The 21617-nt window shown below is 45.6% G+C and overlaps 1 protein-coding gene and 1 long non-coding RNA gene across 6 annotated transcripts in view; one reads left to right on the top strand and one right to left on the bottom strand.

Moving 5' to 3' along the window:
* Positions 1 to 21617, bottom strand: part of ARHGAP26 (Rho GTPase activating protein 26) — a 459132-nt gene that overhangs the window by 350723 nt on the left and 86792 nt on the right. For all 5 annotated transcript variants that reach the window (XM_010388274.2, XM_010388276.2, XM_010388277.2 and 2 more), the window contains 2 exons: positions 5764 to 5859; positions 4087 to 4148 (listed from right to left, as the gene is read on the bottom strand). In XM_010388274.2, coding sequence (XP_010386576.1) covers positions 4087 to 4148; positions 5764 to 5859 — 158 coding nt within the window. The remainder of the gene's footprint in view (positions 1 to 4086; positions 4149 to 5763; positions 5860 to 21617) is intronic.
* On the top strand, positions 10367 to 20055 carry LOC104681840. Its single transcript, XR_750618.1, has 6 exons — positions 10367 to 10472; positions 11179 to 11410; positions 12356 to 12431; positions 19103 to 19362; positions 19506 to 19666; positions 19917 to 20055. It is a non-coding gene; the product is annotated as an uncharacterized LOC104681840 (long non-coding RNA).

The following is a 21617-nucleotide window of genomic DNA, read 5'->3' as shown; positions in this document are numbered from 1 at the left end:
CACCTGTAGCTCCTGACTACTGGCTGCCTCTCAACTTCATCTCACAGGGCTCACCTCTCAGGTCCTGCATTCCAACCCACCAGCACTCCAATGCACCTCAAATGCACCAAGCTTGTCCCACTTCAAGGCCATAGCATTTGGCTATTCCTTCAGACACTGTGTTCCCAAACCCTTACAGGGACAGCTCCTTCATGTAATTAAGGTTTCAGCTTAAAAGTCACCTCTTTAGGGAGGCCTTCCCTGATTACCAACATAACTCAACTTCTCTCCCCTACCAAGTGTGTTCTGGTTCACCACTACACACTACACACACACACACACACACACACACACACACACATCAGTATCTTGTAAAGGCTCACTTTGCCACCACTATCCCCAAAACAAAGAAGAGTGCTGAGACAAAGGAGCACTCAAACATTTCTGAATGACTAAATGAATGAATGGATTATTTCTTGATTGGCTGCCAACTGTGTGACCATGGGCAAAACATTTAACCTCTCTGGGCTCTGATTTCATCATCTGCAAAACAAGTGGGCTGAACTGTCCAGCTCTAAGATTCTATGGTCTTTTCTAAGGCAGTACAATATTTTACAGTTTTTCCTTTTAAGTCATTCATTTATCACTCTTTGCTCAACTAATTATTCCAGGAATCTCGCTGCAACAAAGCATTATTTTTCCTAAACCACACGCATGTCCACTGCAATGAAACTAACAGGGTAAATGCCAGAAGTCACAGATGGACACAGTAAAGAACTAACTGAACAATGTAAGGGACAGAAAAAGTCAAGTCTCCAAATGTATTCCCATTTGCCTTTTTCTCAATTTGGAGATCTCTTATTTCAGAAGAGTGAGATTTAAGCCTAGAGTGTTGTGGTGTTAATTTGTTTGATTTTGTTATTTTTATTGTTATTTGACGTTACTTAATCAGTTCACTTAAGACTTCTCCACAAACCATCTGCAAGTCTCTGAAGCTCACAAAGGTGGGCCAAGCCCCTAAGTCAATGATTCTCAACCTTAACTACACAGGAGAATCACCTGGAAAGCTTTTAAAATTCCTATGTTTAGGCTACACTCCAACTAACTCAGAATCCCTGGACTTCTTTAGTCCAAGATATCAGTATTTTTCAAACTCCCCAAGTTAAATCCAGTGGACATCCATGATTGAGAATGCAGTCCTAAGTAGCCGCTTATAATATGAAAGTGCTCATCTGCTCACCTGGGAATCAGGACACCCAAGTCCTTCCCCTAGCCATACTACTACTTGCTGTCAGCCTTAATAAGACCTGTTTTCTCATCTGTCAAATGAGCAATTGCAGATGGTGAGGAATAAGGTCCCACTTAGTCTTAGATTCTATGACTATGTAACATCCACTTGGTTCCAACACTGCCTGATGTTGGGGACATGGAAGCCCATTCTCCACCCTTGAGGAACTCATATTTACTATAGGGCACAGACAGGTACAATGTTTATCAGGACACAATGTGGTAAACACAGGATCAGAAGCATGAACTGGATGTTAGGAAAATACCAAGGGTAGCCATATAACCCAGGAAGTTAGGAAAGGCTTCCCAGAGAAGGTGCAGCTTTACTTGCTGAGTTTAACTGAACTGATGAAGTTGTCACAGGGCAAGGAGGTACAGAAGGAGCTTGCAATGGCCAGATACTCAGATGCAGACAGTAGAAACTCAATTCACTGACATTAATAATAAAATTGCAGAGGCAAGCTGAAAAGTATAATCCAGTCATTGTTCCCTTACCACAGGCCATAGCAATCTGCAGGGTATTCATAGTGATTTGCTTACCACACCCCCACCCCCAAATACTAACTCAGCCAAGAATCAGACTCAAAAGAATCATTTCCCTTTCGCAGGCACCAGCACATGCACAAACACACAAGCTTTCCCTTGCTTCCACCCACCACCAACCTCCACTGCCACCACCACCACCCTTCTGATTCTGGTTCAGCCACAAGCAGTGAGCAATCAAAAGAAACTGCTCTTTCTGTAGGGCAGAAGGTAAGAGGCTTCTACTCTGTTTGGAGTTTTAAAGGAATCCTCCTTTTTTTTTTTTTTTTTTTTTTTTTTTTGACACAGGGTCTTGCTCTGTTGCCCAGGCTGGAGTGCAATGGTGCAATCACAGATCACTGCAGCCTTGACCTCCCTGGCACAAGCGATCCTCCTACCTCCTCCCAAGTAGCTGGGACTACAAGCATATGCCACAATGCCAGGCTACTTAAAAAAAATTTTTGTTGAAATGGGGTCTATGTTGCCTCCAGACTGGTCTTGAACTCCTAGGCTCAAGCAATTATCTTACCTTGGCATCCCAAGGTGCTGGGATTACAGGCATGAGCCATGGATTACAGGCCATTACCTGGCCCCCACATTTTTTAATATAATGCAGTCTTGGGTTTGAACCCAGACTGTACCACTTATTAACTGTGTGATCCGTGACAAGTTACTTAACCTCTGTAAACCTCAATATCTTCATCTAAAAAATGGCGATAATACAGATACCACTTCCCAGAGTCATCACGAGGGTTAAAATAGAAAATGCATGTAAAGTACTTGGCTACATAATGTCTTGGTGAATAGTGTTCAAATTACCAACTGTTAGCATGGGAAGAGAAGAAAATGTTGATTGACGCAAGATTTCCTAGGACTTTGGAGCACTGCTGCCTGAAGATACGCCCTCCTAGTGGAAAATCAGTGGACAGGCAGCAGGGGACTTCAAGTCAGCAGGTGACTTCATTCCTCATATCTTAGGGATATGGAGGAAAATGCAAAGGAACTTCCTGTAGATGTGGAATCTCTTATCTGCTAATGCTGAACTATATCAGAATAAATTACAGGCTGGGCACGGTGGCTTATGCCTGTAATCCCAGCACTTTGAGAGGCAAGGCAGGAGGATCACTTAAGGTTTGGAGTCCAAGATCAGCCTGGGTAACACAGCAAGACCTTATCTCTACAAAAAATCAAAAATAAATTAGCTAGGCACAGTAGTGCAGACCTATAGTCGTAGCGACTCAGGAGACTGAAGCAGGAGGATCGCTTGAGCCCAGGAGTTTGAAGCTGCAGTGAGCTATGATGGCACCACTGCACTCCAGCCTGGGTGATAGAGTGAGGCCCTCTCTGTCTCCCAGAACAATAAATTCTAGTACAAAATATATCTCTTAAGAACCTGGAGATCAGCATTTGACTCTTAAATGTGGACAATGCCTCTCTTGAAGAGCTTTTTAGAGTTACCTTCATTACAAAGTACCTGTTTACTGGGTCCCTCCTACCTGGCAGGCACTGTGTTGGGTACTTAAAAATGAAAAGCAAAGGCCGGGCATGGTGGCTCATGCCTGTAATCCCAGGACTTTGGGAGGCCGAGGCAGGTGGATCACGAGGTCAGGAGATCGAGACCATCCTGGCTAACATGGTGAAACCCCGTCTCTACTAAAAATACAAAAATTAGCTGGGTGTAGTGGCGGGCACCTGTAATCCCAGCTACTCAGGAGGCTGAGGCAGGAGAATGACATGAACCCAGGAGGCGGAGCTTGCAGTGAGCCCAGATCACACCACTGCACTACAGCCTGGGCGACAGAGCTTGCAGTGAGCCCAGATCACACCACTGCACTACAGCCTGGGCGACAGAGCAAGACTACGTCTCAAAAAAAAAAAAAAAAAAAATGAATAGGGAAGTGATCCCTGCACTCACAGGGCTCTTGATCAGGTTCAATAAGATGGGGGGAGGGGCAGAGTGGGGCACCTTCTTTCCCATTCTGCTGGTAGAGAATCTGAGGCCCAAAAAAGTGAAATAATTCAAAAGATCCACCCTTAAGCCATACACCTTATGAAAAGACCTTAAAATGAACCTTCAGAAGAACGTCATTTAACTATGTTGTTCTAAAGTTATCCACCAGTGTAATCCTTTAATATTTACAAAAGGCTTCAAACTCTACAAAGATGAGGCTTGCTAAAGAGCTCAAAACACTCAAATGGCAGAGTCTGGATTTGAATCTAGTTCTTCTGATAACCAATCCCTCGCTCCCTCAACATGAACACACTATCTGGGACCAGGAATAGCCCAGCCCTACTCACCATCCGTATCCGTTCATCTTCAAGATTCCTGAGGACAGTGGCAAACTCCTGCAAAGACCTTGCTGGAAAAGAGAAAGGGGCCATGAGGCGGAAGGAGTGCCACGGGTCTTGGGGAGCCTTTCCACTTCTGGCTATTATGTTATGGATTTTAATTCCTTGGCACACACAGATGCGTAAAGTCAATTGCTTCCCAAGGCTCCCTTCATCTTTTTAATCATTAACCATTAAGGATGACCCAGAAATGCAGGTTAATTCCACCTGGCACTCTAGCTAGGGAATGATTTCTTCAAGGAAAAGATCTGCCTGTTCCTGAGAGTACCCAGGACTGGTGAGATGCTGGCAGGCTTCCAGGCCCCAGGCTGGAAGGGGCAGAGTTCCGCTTAGGAGTTGAAGGATTTCCTGTCCGGATTCGACCTCCTCAACCTTTGTCATGGCGTTGCGTCAGAACCCAGCCTTTTCTTTGGCACCAGAGCTAAACAAACAGTGCTGCTGGCATTGGAAGCCACATCTCTGGCTTCTCTTTGGGTTCCTCCTCTCTGAGTCCTCAAGCCACTCATTAATAGAATGCAGCTTGAAGCATGGTGCTCACACATGAACAGTCATCCTTGCCAAAACTATTCACAAAAGCAACAAGCATTATGTGCAGTGACCCTGAGGATACTCGAGATCCTTGAGCCATGTTGGGAAAAGCATCCATACATTCACAAGTTACAAGGATGCGTTTTCACCACCCTCAGCTGTCTCCCAATTGCCTGTGCCAGCTCCAGATGCTGATGTTCTGCATGGCAACAGGAACTCAATAAGCATTTTAAGAATTAATTCATCCAATAAAACTTTCTCAATTCTTGCCCATTTAATGGAGTCAACCAGGGTGCCCACAGAAGAACAGTGTGCAATGACATGGCCCTGGCAAAGAAAGGTGTCTTGACATTGCAAATCCTCCATGCTCACAGCTGCCTACAGATCAAGGCAGGTGACGGTGAAGAGTGAAGCAACACACTGTGGTGATAAACAGTAACCCACCTCAGCCTCTTTTTAAGGAAACAGGAGAGGCAGGGACCTCCCTGTAGACAGCACAGGAGAACCCAACATGGAGCTCCTCTCCCTATCTGAAGGCAGTGGCAGATGCATAGCTCAGGCAACTGCTGCCAGGTCAGAAGAGGGGGCCAGTAGATCAAATTCTCAAACTTTTTGAAGAAGCTGGAAAACTGGAATTTTAGAGTATGAATTGAATGTATATGGTCATTCAATTTTAAAAAATGAAAGCCAAAGAAAACTGGGCTGTGTTCTGATCCCAGCCTATCATTTTGCAACCTCTGATCTAATTTTCCCCTCATCTACCTGTGTTCTACATATGCTCTAAGCTTAGTATCGTGGTTGGAGGGAAAGAATGTCACCAGCCAGAAAATCACTAAAGGGAGGTGGAAAGGAGAGTCCCACCACAAAACTTCAAGCTTTCTCTCCTGCATGCTAGAGGGTGAGGCAATCTCAAAACTCAAGAAGACCACAGTAGCCCCAAGCCCCGATCCTCACATATCTCTGGCCCTCCACTTCCACTAAGGACTTCTTTCTTTACTAACCTTAGAGGCTTCCTATCCCAGGAAAAAGGCTCTGCTGGGACACTGAAGGCTATGACAAACAATGAACATTTTTATCTTCTGCACAGTTATGACTTACCTATACACATCTCATCATCTGTTTCTGCATCTCCTATGCACTGAAATTTAAATTCATTTAAGGAATCTGCAAACTTCCGCTTCGCTGAAGACAAATCTAGCAAGAAAAAGACAGGAAAAATCAGGAATTACTAAAATTAAACTGGCTTTCTCATTTGCTGCCTGTATTGGTCCTTCTAGGAATATCTTAGGAGGCGAATTTGTTCCTGAGGCCATTTCAAAGCACAAAAGAATATACATTCAAAATAGCCAACACGGTTATAACATGAAGCACTGATTTGTTCTAGAAGTTAATATTTTTGTTATATTGGCTTTAACAATTCAAGTTCTAGCTCTACTTCCTAAAGGCAACTTGTCACCTCCATCTGATAGGTAGGGAATCCACTTGCCAAAGGAAGTTGGGGAGAAAGCTTGGATCAGAGCCAACCTTAGTGTCCACAGCCTGCAGGTCTGCTCTGCTACTGACCCTCCACACAGTCAGTGCAGCTTTCCCCACACGTATGACTCAACAATAATTTCCCCTAGGTCCTACTCACAACACAAACTTTCACTAGGGAGGGAGCCTGGAGAAGGCTGGAAGGAGGAGCTGGGAACTGCCCTACCCATAGTACCTGGCCTTCCTCTTCTGACTCAAGCACAGGCGAGACCCAGGTTCTCACAACCCTCTCCACTCTTCTCATGAGCAGAGTAGACTGCTGGCCTGACAAAGCTCACCTGAATTTTCCTGGCTGGCCACATCCAACACCACCAGGAGAACAAAGCCCCTGCAATGTTTTGCATTAGGGTAAAAACATTCCACACACAGTATCCATAAGAAAAACTCTCAAGGGCCCTTATCATTAAAAAATCATCATCATAAGCTTTCACTGAAGATAGTAATGAAAGCCAACGATCCTTCCGGAGCCTTCAACTTCTCTTAAGGGTATGAAACCACCAAGGTACTTTTAAGTGGACTGGCAGATCTGGCTGCTGAGGACAAATGTGCTTAACTTAATTCCATGTGCAGTCTTCCTGCAGATTAGGCTAATCATTCAAATTACCCTCATACATGTTTCCCTCATTGAAGGGGAAATGGCATTATGTCCAAATGCCCAGGGGAGGGAAACATGAGGCAGAACCGGCAACAAGGCCTGGCTTTAATAAGATATGGGCGGGGGGGCGGGTTACGGGGTGGGGCGGTGGGGGGTGTATTGTGGCTGCACAGATCAACATAACCTCCTAGAATAAAAGCATCCGTGACTCCCAGTACTTTTTCTTAGCTCCCAGATTTGTCCCTTGAGGTTAGGGATCGTGTTTTCCATCTTTCTCCTTGGTTTGGTTTGTTTCCTCTGTGTACCTGGCAGTGCATCCTGCTCAGTGTATGCTGAATAAATGTGGGGGATGGTGGAGGGGCACTGGATACAAATCCAATCCTCAGTGCTCATTCCAAGCAATGGCTGCTAGTGGAAGAGCCGGGCGTGGGCTGTGCTGCTGTTCTCAGGACCAGGGCTCAGGCTACTGCATGGACAGCAGCTGCAGCTCCTACTCCTGGACTGCCCTCCCACACGCTGTGATGACACGGTCCTGAGCTAGCTGCAGCTTATCCAAAGTGCTCTGCTCTACACCAAAAGAAGGCACTTGGGGTGGAGAAGGGGAACGCAGGAGCCAACAGTCTCTGATCTCTCCCTTCTTCAGTCACTTGCACAGAATGGTCCTTACCAAAATGTCAAAAGATGTTGGCAGGGGACTCGGGCATATCACAAAACTGGCCAGCCCAGGCTGAGGCTATCCCTCAGAACACAAATCACAAAAGGCAAACCAAGAAGGAAACAGATGCACCCGAAAGCCAGAACATCGTGGGGAGGAAGGCAGGAGGAGGCCACAAGTAGACACGAGGAAAAAGGGAAAGAATAACATTTTAGAGTAGAAGACAATGTTCTATTCGAGTCCCCAAATGCGTGTGCATCAAATGTGGGTATGGTTATGCACATTCCTATTTTAGTCAGAATGTTCCCTGATCAGAACTCACAAAGGTCTGCACTAAGAGTAACACAGGTTTGCCTTTCTACCCAGCTGACAATCCTGTGTCTCCCCCGTAAGCAAGAGAAACTCAATCACCTCAACAAAGTGGAAACTGGTGAAATGCAAGTCAGGCTCGGGAAAGCTCCCAGCACACACCTGAAAAGCCGCACTGCCGAGGGCAGCTGCCAGTGAGGACAGGGAGTGGCTGGTCATGCACAACGGGGCCTTTGTGAGGCTTCTGCACAGGGGGACCCGCTGAACCAGGGCAGGGCCTGTTAGCTTATGGTGACCTGATTTCCTTGTCCACTGGCACAGAGCACACCCTGCCACAGTGCAAGCCTGAGAAGCAGTGAGGACCCCATGAAGCTGAGGGAGAGGCCGATCCCCCGATAAGACGATTAGGTAATGACTGCTGGTATGGAGTCAACATTGGGCTTCAGGTTAATGAGGAAAGCTGGGTAGAGTGAGAATCGTAATGAATGGGCCTGAAAAAGGAGCTCACCTCAGGCTTGATAAAGGAACTTTTCAGTAAAGTTAAAGTGGATGGCTGTCCTTTCACTTGTTTAGAATCCATTCCCCAGACTTTGGGACAGCATCTCAAGCTTGTTTTTGAGAACCTCCCTTCTCCACTTGCATTCTATGGGGTGGTGGTGACAGGCTGATCAACCCCAACCCCTTGCCCCCACCCCAATCCCACAGCTCCTGGGTTCAAGTTCTAGCTCCACCATAGATCAGATATGTAACCAACCCTGGGTTAGTCGTCAAGTGTCAGTTAGCTCATCTGACGGAGGCTGTCAGCCTGGGGGTTAGGCAGGGAGGATCCAGTGAGACATACTTCATAGGCACTCTGCACATCACAAGATTCAGTTCTAGGTATAGCTGGGCTGTTCTTTTCTCATATATGAGTCCTCCAGTAAAGGAAACCAGGAACCAGGAAAGGTAAGCATGAATAACTGTTTGGAGCTCGGAGAAGATAAAGGACTGACATGAGAGCACAAGGCCACTAAGGAGAGGACCTATGACTTAAGTCCTGTGAACTGAGATCCTTGTAGTATGTGGGAACACCATACCACTTCATCCCATTGAGGTAAACCCTCTATGTTACTTGAGAGAATGAAAACAACACTAAAAAGAGAATTTTCTACCTAAAAAACCATTGCTTCTTGCCTATTTCAACCCAGTAGGATTGGTGGTATCTTTTGTAGATTTTCACCTTGGATATGGAGCAGCCCAAAGATTTATTTCAAGAGCTTTCCCTCTGATGCACACAGGAATCTAACACACACATTCCAGTAAGAGGAGAGGGAAAAGAGAAGAGGCTGGCACTGGTGCTGGGTGCATGCCAAGCTTCGTGGCACCCTCCTCATATAACCCTGCTCTTTCATGTACAGGCAGTGCAAGACACAGCAAGGAGCCAAGCAGAGTCAATAATATTTACTTTGCAGAAACATCTGTTGCTAGAAAAGCAGAATGCTGGCCAGAGTGGAGGGAAGTCGTAACTGCCGGCATCTGGGGAGGCCAAGTATCTGCTTTCCAGAGTAGATAGGGCTGTGCTTCTCTGAGTGAGGGGACCAGATGGCTAAGAAATATGGAAGCAGCTAGAAGTTTGGGCCTTGAGAGACTGCTCCAAAAACCACCTGCTCACTCAGGGACTAGAGGAAAGTGCCCTTCTTTTCTTGGAGATGCCAGCGGATACTAATCACCGGATTTAAGAAAATTTAACCCAAATAGATCCATCTTTCACTAACACAGAAGGTTTGCCATAATTTTTTTTAAATTAGAATCTACCTTAATTTTATACAAGTTGCACCAGTAATACCACAAGTCAAGTCATTTCCTTTTTCTCCTTGGGTAAAACTTAACACACATGTGCACACACATGGACTCAGGTAACCTTACGACTATATTTTCAGTGTATTTCTATTGCCTCTGTGGCCTCCAAAGGCACCAAAATTCTGTATTAACTACCCTGAAATGTTTTGCTGCTCAGTCACATCTTTCTCTTTGGACTTAGAAAGTGATTACAGTTCCGGGAGGCCAAGGCGGGTGGATCATGAGGTCAGAAGTTTGACACCAGTCTGGCCAACACAGTGAAACCACATCTCTACTAAAAACTAAAAATACAAAAAAAAAAAAAAAAAAAAAAAAAAAAAAAAAAAAACCTGGGGTGTGGTGGTGTGCACCTGTAATCCCAGCTACTTGGGCACGCTGAGGCAGGAGAATCGCATGAACCTGGGAGGCAGAGGTTGCAGTGAGCCAAGTTTGCACCATTGCACTCCAGCCCAGGTGACAGTGTAAGACTCCGTCTCAAAAAAAAAAAAAAAAAAAAAAAGAAAGTGATTACAGTTCAGAAAGGCCATCACTGAGGTTAGAACTTGCAACAGGATTGGCCTTGTGGCTGCCTAAAGCACAAGAATACCAAAGTCCCCGGGCCTTGTTAATTTCTCCCTTTCCTGGACGCCAATTACTCTCTGTGCCTCATCACCTTGTATTTGGAATAACTCTGGAACTATTCATGAATGGCTTCATGTCACAAAGCACAAAGAGTGCCTCGGACAGGGCTGGACACAGTGTCCCCCAAAACCTGTTCTACTGATGTGAGTGGGCAAGGAAACACAAGCTGGCTTACAGGTGGAACACCTGAGAGTCCCCAAAGAGGACCCATGACAGAGAGCTGAGACATGGACAAGAGCCCCAGAGAGACTTCAGGTTTAGCTCACATCCCCATTCCTAGGTCACACTCAACACACTCAAAACCAAACTCTCTCTACTCAAACACTCTCTGCCACCCTCTCCACAGAGAGCCAGAGGGCCTCTTCCTCATCCCCAGTGTGATGAAGGGCACCACCGTTCACCCTGCCACACAAGTCACCAGTGCATGTCATCCTCTCACATGTCAGGGTCCTTCATGTGCCATGTCCATTCCCAAGTCTGTCCATGTTGTCTCCTAAGCACATCTCAATTCTGCCCACTCCTTCCCATCACTATCAGCAACCCCTAAACAAAACACTCCATTTGCCTAGATAACTGCAACTGCCTCCTCTCTGGCCTCCCCACATCCACTTTTGTCCGTCAAATCAGTTCTCCACCCAATTAATGTCAACACCAGCAATGAGCCCTGTGATGGCTTCCCAGAGCTCTGGAGGTGAAGACAAAAGTCCCTCCCAAGGCCTGAGAGGCCCTGCAGGGTCTGGCCTCCCCATACCCCTCTCTGGGCTCCAGCTGCTCCGGCCTCTGCCAGTTCCTGGGGCATGCCCAACTCCTACCTGCCACTACATGCCTGCAGCCCTTGGCCCAAAAGTTCTTTCCTCCAGGAAGCCTTCCCTGACTTATCTAATCAGGCTGAACCCAACCCTATTTCTCACTCTCTGAGTACTATACATCTTTTCTTCAGAGCAATTTTATATTTGTTCAGGTAATTCTTCTCTTCAAGTAATGCCTCCCCAACTAGTACATTCTATAAGGACGAGGATCATATCCCTTCATGCTCACCACTCTATCCCCAAAGTCCAACACTCTACCTCTTGACTGAGAGCAGGTGTTGCAGAAAGAACAGAGAGAGAGGAAATTGGGCACTCCACGAGTCCATTAGCTTCCATCAAAGGTGAACCTCCCGACTCCATGTTTGACAAGTGAAAAAAAAGCAGGTAAGTTAGGACAAACTCTCCAACTTACATAAGTCTGGCTGGAGCCTGATAGATATGTGGCAATGTGCTTCCTATTAGCATATGACCACCTGCCTTCCTTTAAGGAAGAGTACCACAGAGCTGGAGGGAGAGCCACCACCAGCAGGAGCATAAAGTAAAACCTCATCTATACCAAGGAAGCTAGAGAAATGAGCTACACACAATCCAAATGCTGGCCACAACCAACTGTCCTCTCTTAGCCCCAGCACAAGCCCCAGGTTGCAGTTAAAACAGTTTAAGGAAGAGTCCCCAAAGATCCCTCTTTCTCCTCTCCCCATATCTGGGAAGACTGAGAACATATCCAATCAGAAACTGTGCTTGGAGAGAGGCACTTCCCACGACTCCCCATTTCCCCAAGTCTGTATGTAGCATTTAACCTAGTTTGATGTGCTTCACTATAAGAAAAGCAAGTGATAGTCCCTTGTAAATACCATTCTACAGCCCAGACTCCTGGCATTGTACTAGCAAAAACAAACAAAACACATATACACACACACGCACACACACACCCTGTGCAAATCTTAGCATGAAACAAAATTCTCCATAACATTTTTCTTCTTTCCGTGACACGCAGTCTTATCTGTGGCCACTAGGTGGCAATCAACTACATCAAACACCTTGACCAAGCAGCTAATTTAAACAGCTAAGACTCAAGGAGAAATGACAGGGCCAGCCTTAAAGGCAGTGCTGAGGACAGATCCTGCCCTGCTGAGGAACAAATAACCACCTAGAAATGTCCAGTGGACACTCAGCAACTGAAAGAGGAGCCCTGGCTTCCACTTGGGAAGAAGTGCTCTAACACATTCAGAGGGCCTGTGCTCTCATACAGCAAGTCAAGCCTGAAACATTGAGTGGGAGGGGTACAGGGATGAAGTCACCACCACAGTGTCTCTCACGTTCTTTCAGCTCTAGCTGGAGCAGATTCAGAAAACCTCTCATCTCACCCAGGCAGATGATGTGCCCACCGACCACATCAGCCACAGTACATCACATAACGTGCATTCTGATCATACATCTGCATGCTTTTCCTGAGGCCATTTCCCTAAAACAGCATTTCCTAAATGAGGCCATCACCAGCACTGATTCTGGAAAATTTGTTTTTCCAACCAGAGCACTAAGGCTAATGAAATTTTCAGAGTTGATTTTTAAAATGAAATCAAGTAGATTAGAGAAGTGTTCCTCTTTCCAAAATGAGGTTTCTAATTCTATTTAGATGAAACACCTCTTAAAAATAATTTGGGCTACCCAAACTCACCTTAATCTATATCCAAATAACTATGAATATATTGTATACATTAACTTACTGAGTACTTACTATATAACATGTACCTACCAAGTACTTTAAATCCCTCCATCCTCACAACCATTCTGTCAAGTACATATTATTACCTCCATTTTGCAGATGGGGAAACTGAGGCTCAGAGAGGTTAAATAACGTACCCAAGATCATGCAGGGAATGAGCAATAACGTAAGAAACTTGGTCTCTCTGACTCCAAAACTCTTAACTACTACACTATATTGCCTAATTTACTCAAATATTTGAGAATCTGGTATCAATGTATCCAAAAAAATGAAAAGACAGTGTGTATACATTCCATACCTTAAGGGGAATACAATTTTTAGAACGGCCTAATCTCTGTGTACAAAACTACAAAATTAACATAGACTGTGCTAGGGCAATCAGAGAGTAGACAAAAAATGGCTACAGAAGTGGAAGTGGGATATTCTTCCAGTTAGGGCCATTGCGGCTTCCAAAAACAAAAAGAAGAACAAGGAGTAGCATTTGAGCTGAACCTTAAAGTTCACTCCTATTTGAATATGTAGAAAAGGGAAGCAGTACAAGGCAGGGAAGCAGTCTGGGGCTTCCAAAAACAAAAAAAAAAAGGAAGAACAGGGAGTAGCATTTGAGCTGAACCTTAAAGTTCACTCCTATCTGGATATGTAGAAAACGGAAGCGGTACAAGGCAGGGAAGCAGTCATGGGAAGATGCTGTAGAAGTGGAAACATGGAGCAAGGAGATGTGAAATGCAGAACCTACCCAGAAAAAGCGGCAAGTTTAGATAGACAGGAGGTCAGAGTGGGAAGACCGGTTAAAACCAAACCATGGAAGGACCTGAATGTCAAGCTAAGGAATTTGAACTTACTCCCTTAAAGAAATGGGAACTGGGGCCGGGCACGGTGGCTCACGCCTGTAATCCCAACACTTTGGGAGGCCAAGGCGGGCGGATCACGAGGTCAGGAGATTGAGACCACCCTGGCTAACATGGTGAAACCCCGTCTCTACTAAAAACGTTTTTTAAAAATTAGTTGGGCGTGGTGATGGGCACCTGTAGTCCCAGCTACTTGGGAGGCTAAGGCAGAAGAATGGCATGAACCTGGGAGGCGGAGCTTGCAGTAAGCCCAGATTGCTCCACTGCACTCCAGCCCGAGCACACAGCACACAGAGCGAGACTTCGTCTCAAAAGAAAAAAAAAAAAAGAAAGAAAAGAAATGGGAAATGGATTGTTACACAGAGGAGCAACAAGATCAATTAAACAACAATTAAGCCTTTTACTAAGGAGCTGGCCCAGAACTTCGTTGGAGACACCTTCTGTAACTCCTCCAGCATGCTTCACTATGAGAATGTGCAACCACAGCCAAGGGGCATTCTCCCTGTAGGATAACTAAATGACAGGCAACACCTCTCAACTTGGACATTTGTGCACAGACCACTGGTCAGTCAGGAGATAATGAAAGAGTTATAAGGGATTCAAAACAAAACTGCTCCGTGCTGAAAACTCCAAGTTCAGGGCCCACTATGAATTATCCATAGCATCATCTTGAATTATACATAACTATATGCAAATAATGTATACAAATACACATATATTTCCAAAGTGCTGTATTGGCTTTTCCTCATAAGAACATTGAGAGTTAAGTGAAAGCACTTGACCTTTTCTGGATGAAGAAATTAAGGACTGGCTTAATGACAGTGCAAGTCACATAGTAGGCCCTTAATAAACATTTGCTGGATCAGTGACCACTGTGTCAAGCGAGTTAGTCAGCATTGGATCTCCGACGAAAACTCAGCCCCTAAAGGGCCCAGCCCCAGCTCAGCCCTGGCACAGAGAACTGAGGTACTGTATTTAGAATAACTGCATTCACATGCTGCCCCAAGATATGATAAGACAGCAGAAGGTCACCACAGGAAAAACTCCCTCCAGGAAGACTGTGGACATTTGCTTAATGAAAACAAAGAAACCCATTTTGAGAGGGACTAATCAAGTGACAGAACAAAAAAGAGAGGGTAATTCCAGGCAGCTCAAGTACAAATATCACACACCACACACACACACACACACACACACACACACACACACACACACGGGGCAAGGGGAAGGTAATTCAGAGGTGTATGACGCGCATTGGCTGCACAAACATCAGCTTAGATCCCCGTCTCTCACTTCCTCGCTGTGTGGCCTTTGGCAAATTACCCAACCTTTCCAAGCATGTATGTAACTATGAGGATAGTATGTACCTTGCAGGGCTGTTGTGGGAATTCAAAATAGGAAAGAAACGTGTTCCGGAAGAGCAGAGGACAGGGATGCCCTCAGCCCTGCCTTGCTTTCCTTCCCACAGCAGAAGTGGAGTGGAAGTTTACCAGCAGGTTGGAGAAAGGAGAATCAACCAAAGGAGAATCTTAATTAGCATAAGAATTAAGCAATTTTTGCCTCATCAAGTCACCAGATCAACCCCATTCTTGTGAACTACTAAAAACACACCTGAGTTCCTAAGGGTTTTCTTCAGTGCTCAGAAAACCCCTAATGCTTCTACAAATTTACAATTTCCTTTCACCCCTGGCAGATGAAAGGCAAGGCAAAACCCCGATGGACTAAATAACACCATTTTTTAACTAAATGAACTCAAAGCAGTATGGGTGTCTTGTTGAGAAGTTTATTAAGCTCAAGCCGTGCCTTTTAAATGCACTGAGGAAACAGTGCTATCATCAAATCCTTTCTGTCCGCTGCCTGGGGAGGCAGGCCAGCCCCAGATGAAACAGATAAAAGAATGAGCGTGCTAAGATGACATTTAAGATACAAGAGACTGACAGCGTTCACAGGCCTGAAGTACTGGGCTTCCTCAGAAGGCGGAACTTGAGCTTGGCCCCTAAGGTAGGCACGGTTCTAGAACGGAGAGGGAGTAGTGAATTAGGAGGAGACCACACAAGTCAGGCCCACTCACTGGGTCGGACTAGGGCTGGAAAAACCGGTAGGGGGCGGTAGGTGGAGACAGAGGCCTGAGAATGGTGGGGAGGGGCAGGTGGAGCGGGGATTCCTCTCTCAACACCTCAGCAGTTCTGTTCTGCTCAACACCAAGCAGGTGCGCAGATGGGCAGCAGTGGGGCTAGGAGGGTTGATCCTGGCTTGAGCCTCAAGACTTAGATTTTGTTTCTGGAATGCCTTTTCCCCTGCAGCAGAGACAGCTACTCACGCTTTAAGGTGCACCCAATCACCCAGGACCCTGTCAAAATGCCCATGTGATCCAGCAGGCCTGGGAGTCTACATTTCTAATTCCCAGGTGAAGCCAATGGTGCTGATCCAGGCACCACACCCTCCAAGGCAAGGGTTTGGACTCCCAGTGAAGACCCTGAGAACGAAGATCACAGCTTCTTTATCCTCCTGGCGTGTGCCTGAAACATACAGGACCTCAATATATATTGGAGGAATGAATGAATAAATTCCTTGAGAGAATTTAAGCTGTTGCAGACAGAATAGAAAAGAACCTAGAAAAAGAACCAGAAATGGCCTGTCTCCTTGTGCAGCCACCAACTATACATGTGAACCTAGGGAAAGTCACGTGACACACTCGGCCTTTAAGAACTCACTTGAGGCCGGGCGCGGTGGCTCACGCCTGTAATCCCAGCACTTTGGGAGGCCGAGATGGGAGGATCACGAGGTCAGGAGTTCAAGACCAGCCTGGCCAACACAGTGAAACCCCATCTCTATTAAAAATACAAAAATTAGCTGGGCGTGGTGGTGGGCGCCTGTAATCCCAGCTACTTGGGAGGCTGAGGCAGGAGAATCGCTTGAACCTGGGAGGTGGGGCTTGCAGTGAGCTGAGATCGTGCCATTGCACTCCAGCCCGGGTGACAGAGTGAGACCCCGTCTCAAAAAGAAAAAAACACCTCACTTGAAAATCAAGCATCCAACCCCTTTTTCTAGCTCTAAGATCCCTCCCAAAGTATCTTTTATGTGCCTTTTAGTTTTTTTAATGGTGAGGTTATATACTGGATATTCCTACAGCAAGGCACACCTCTATGTCATTCTCAAAGAGCAGTTTCCAAAATCCAATTGAGAGAACACAGACTCTGTTAGTCTCAGCAAATAACCATAGCAACTAATACCCCCCAAATGAAATGATGTCTTCACAATGATGTGCTGGCTCAATTAGATTAAGAGGGTGACGTGTACCATCTGAAAATTTATGGTCGTAAACTTACAGTGAAAGCCAGACTTTCTTGGAAGAGGTTTATAAGTAAAAGAAAGGCCTTGCCAATAAATGGAATTCAGGACAAAGAGCCAGAGAAGTCAAGCAGATGAGGAAATTGGGCAGGACTGCTCTGCCTGTCCAGGTTCACACAGGCAGGGCCCACGCACCCAGACAGAACCCAGAATTTGGTTAAACAGCTACAAATCTGAGTACCACTTCTACCAGGGAGTTATCAAAAGACTGCCATTTATTCTCATTCTATGCCTTTCTTCATGCATATTACAAAAGGAAAATACTGCTAGCTCAGAAAAGTCTGCAGAAATATTTACCAAAATAATTGTAAAACTTTTAAATGAAAAAGAGGACAATTGCAAAATAACAAATTAGGGCTGATAATACATTTCCAGCCACATTCATTTCTCCACAGGTCATCATAGGATGCAAATTTTTCTGTTCCAAGGTTTTCTGACTGGAGTCAGAACTGTGAATGGAAAACTCAACATCTATAAGTTGTACAACTGTCTTTCCACACCCTTAGGCCTGCCTCTTCCAGGGTCTGTGCAATCACATGTGCCCTGAACAAATATGGAAGAACCTCACTTGAAAAGCAGGAAAAGAGAAGCCAAGGCCTGTCACCTCCCTGTAACCCCTGAGCTTTCTCGCTTTCTCTAGCAAAGAACAAAAAGAAAAAAAGGAACAACAAACAAGCCAACCCATAACTAAGCCCAAAGAAGCAGGGTTTCACTAGCATTCAACAGTCGTGAACTCAGAAAGTCACAGACGGCAGAACCTAGATACACAAGGATCAGAAACCCCTGTACTGTTTCTATCAACAGCGAATTTGAGGATAATCAAGGAAAAAACAAGGCATGGTGAGTAAATCGAGGCCTTCATCCAGCCAAATAAGCTTCGATTTGTGGTTAACAGACTCCCAGGATTCAAAATCCCATCTCACACACTTACAAGGTACTCAATTTCCACCCGTGTGAAAAGGTACTAAAGGGAAACCTGCCTCCTGAGGTTCCTGTGAGAAGACAGATGATGCATTGAAGTGCTTAGCACAGGGCCTGGCCGGCAGCAAACACTCAGTAAACCACAGGTATTGGAATCATTTACATATATATTTAATAAATAACATGCCCGGCTGATTTGCTTCTGCGTAAAAATGTAAGAACAATGAAGCCACCCGGCCGCCACCACTTTGACTTCCTCTCGCCCTCCTTCTCACCGTCAGTCCATGCAGCATAATTAGGATCAAAACTGAATCCACCTGATCCCTGGACACAGCTCAGAGACTCCTTGCCACTAATACCACAGGAAGCAAGGTGGCAACTCCTAAGCATCAGAATAAATTCAATTAAAAAGCAAAACTCCATTCGTCTCCCCCGGATGAAATTAATGTTTCTGGAAGAAAAAAAAAGTACCTAGCCATTCCGAACAAATAACATTCCCAGAAATTGGTTCCACTTCCTTTTATCCCCTCTTTAATTAGTCACTTTTCTGCTGTACCTCAGGGGAGGCTGTGTTCCAGGCACCAAGAACAGGAGTCCAAGTGGGCAAACACTTACCCTCCTCATAGATGCCCAAGAAATCCCCAGGCTCCCCACTTCCCCACTCTTCACTGTCTCCTCTCCAGCCTGGATTCCAGTCCAGGCAAGAACTCATGCTCCAACAAGGAGTACCCCTTGCCACTGCAGACCACCACAGAACGTGAGAGGCCAAAGATGAGTGGTTCTCAAAACATGTCTGAACACCACTTGCAACAGGCTCTTCCAGGGAGCCCACCCTCAATCAAAATCTCTAGGGCTGTGGCATAGGAGCCTGGGCTTCCCAGGCAGTTCTTATGCATGCTGAAGTTTGAGAGCTGATATCACCTAAGCCTTCAGAACATCTAGTACTAAGTACCAGTAATGGAACCCCTCCAGATGACAAAGGTGGAGCTCCACAGAGAAGCTGGATCTTCTAAATCATGACAGCAGGTTTACAAATGTTCCCAAAGCAGGCAATTAATGCTCGTGGTAGAAGAAAGTTAGGTGACAGCAGGGGTGGGAGGAAGAAACACCCTAATTCAATTTAAAAATCACAAATTCCGAAGCCTGAGTCTTCCTCAAAACATGTTCTCAATCATGTCTCCTTATTCTGAAGCCTACACAACTGACTGGGAACACATCTCTGTTTTGTAGAAACCCAGCTCATGGCACCTGGAGCTGATGAATGGCCCTGGTGCCGACTGCCCAGAAACCAATCCGGAAACCAGGCTTCCCACAGAACGGGCAGCTGGAGAGCCAAGCACTCTTGGACTACAGTCCGAGGCTGGGTCTGCCAATACAGGCTCTGCCCAGCTAATCTTCTCTGAGCCTGCAAATATTAAACCTGACACACAGACTCAAGTGAATCCAGAAAACAGTCTCACAGGGGCAGCTGAAAATTGGGAGTGCCTGAGGTATAGGCATGGCAGCTTCATGGGCATTCAACCAGTACAGACGCACCGGGTCCCGTGCTCAGAAGGGCCTGCTTGGCTTAATGCTCTGCTGTAGCTGTCTTGAAATTTTTAATAACTTTATCTTTGAACTTGTGTTTTGCAAGTGAGATCCGATGGGACAGTGGAGCATATATATGTGCGTAGAGAAGACAGGTACAACCTGGATGTCATGCGGGCCCACTGGGGCTCCTTGTGGCCCCAGTGCACAGAATTCTGGTGGACCCGCCATGTATGGGAGCTCAGTGAGACTCAAAGCAAGAGAAAGGTAATTGTCTTATATCTACAAATGAGTTGTAGGGGCAACACTGACAGCCCTGAGGGGTTACACCTACGATTTCAACCAGAACTTGCCAGATGCAAGAAGACAATAGCATCCAAAGAAACATGAACGGCCCAGGAACCCTATCACAGCCTTCTTCCTCATGTTACCTCCCTGGATAAGCCAATCACTGACACTGACCACGGTAACCTAGGACAGGGACAGACTGGGCAACCCACAGCTCCTTTCCTTTCAGGCCCTCCTCATACATCGTAAGCCGAAGGTGGAGCACCTCGGGAAAATGTGCATGCATCAAGAAGAAAACTGAAAACTGATTTTGTGCAACATTTCCACTGTTCTTGGAAGAATGAAATAAATGCATATGAGCTATGAAATATGGATTGTATAACTCTAGTGATTCTGCATATAAGTCAGATGATCTTATAGAAAATTGGCATTGTACAATATAAAGATGAACAGAAGAGTTCATACTAATAATTTAAATTTTTAATTCTTCCTTTTTAGAAGAACATGGGCAGATTAAAAATACCACCACACGTCAAGAAAGAAACCAGGAAAGAAAGAAAGCAGCTTTCTATTTTAATGCTTTTAACAGTACTTATGTCTGCTTTTTGAACAAGGAGCCCCACAGATTAAATACCCAGTCCTGGGCGCAGGAATACCCTGGGATTGCTTTTCAACCTCAATTAGCTCTCCTCTCCTCCAACTAGTACGCTGAGAAAGACCTGAGTCCATGCCACCATCATCTCTGGCCTGGACTCCTAATTGGCCTCCCCACTTCCCTCCCGATGCTTTCCAGTCCATTTGTCACTTAACTGCCCAGAACAAGCTATTCAAAAGGCAGACCTGATCTTGTTGATGGTCCCTTCCATACCCTCCCTGATTATAACTCTTCCCATTCCCCTCAAAATAAATCCAACCAAGGCCTACAAAACCTGCCTCGTCTGCACACCCCACTATATGCCCAGCCCCACTGGCCAACTTGCACCTCAAAGGTGCCACAATCCAGCCGGCCACAAAGCATGGTGCTTGTCCTGTGCCCTCTTCCTGAAACACTCCCCTGTCTCCCCTCCTAGTTACTGCCCTTTAGCCCATGAGATTCTGCTTGAAGGGTCACTACCTCAGGGAAGCAGCCTCCTCGCATGCCCTGTCCACCCGAGGGGTACACTCTCATACCTCCCCAGAATTCCCTTTCCCATCCTTTCAATTGGTAATCTCCTTTGATTTTGGTGACTGTTTAATGTGAACAGCTCCAATGACATAAACCCCAGGCAGGCAGTAGCCGTGACTGTTTTGTTCATAAAAGGATAGTCATCCACAATTCTAGCAAGCCAGAAGCCCCCAATAATGTTTCTAAATAAATAAATAAGCAAGCAAATAAGAACGTAACCTTTTTTAAGTTTGGTCAGAAGAATGATAAACCTTGCAATCCCCTTTTTATAAAAAGGGAAAGCTAAGTCTCAGAAACGTAGACAAAACAGCCATCCCATTACTCCTTCAGGACACACCAAACAATCAGAACACCATTTCCTAGGCTTAGTCTTGAAGCCATAAAACACCCATTTCCATTCCCCACTCACTTTCTTCCTTAGCCAACAAGATGCCTATCATGTTTTCAAGGTACTGCTGATATTATTTTAAAACCACTTTCCCTCTAGGCAAATGATACAAGAAGAATTTGCATGTGTGTATCTAAACAGCATATCTAGGCCAGAGTTTGTTTGTTTGTTTGTTTGTTTGTTTGTTTTGAGATGGAGTCTCTCTAGGCCAGAATTTTAAATAAATAAACTAGTGACAAACCATACCAATTAACATCAGGTCAATACAAAAACCATCCTTTCTAATACATCAGGTATCACTTGAGGGAAAGCGTACCTGTAACACACACACACTCACACTCTCACACACACACACACTCTCTCCCTCACACACACAC

This window comes from Rhinopithecus roxellana, chromosome 3 (genome assembly GCF_007565055.1).
Source record: "Rhinopithecus roxellana isolate Shanxi Qingling chromosome 3, ASM756505v1, whole genome shotgun sequence".
Taxonomy (NCBI): domain Eukaryota; kingdom Metazoa; phylum Chordata; class Mammalia; order Primates; family Cercopithecidae; genus Rhinopithecus; species Rhinopithecus roxellana.
The sequence above is the reverse complement of the archived record's forward strand: the minus strand, read 5'-3'. Positions and strand labels throughout refer to the sequence as shown.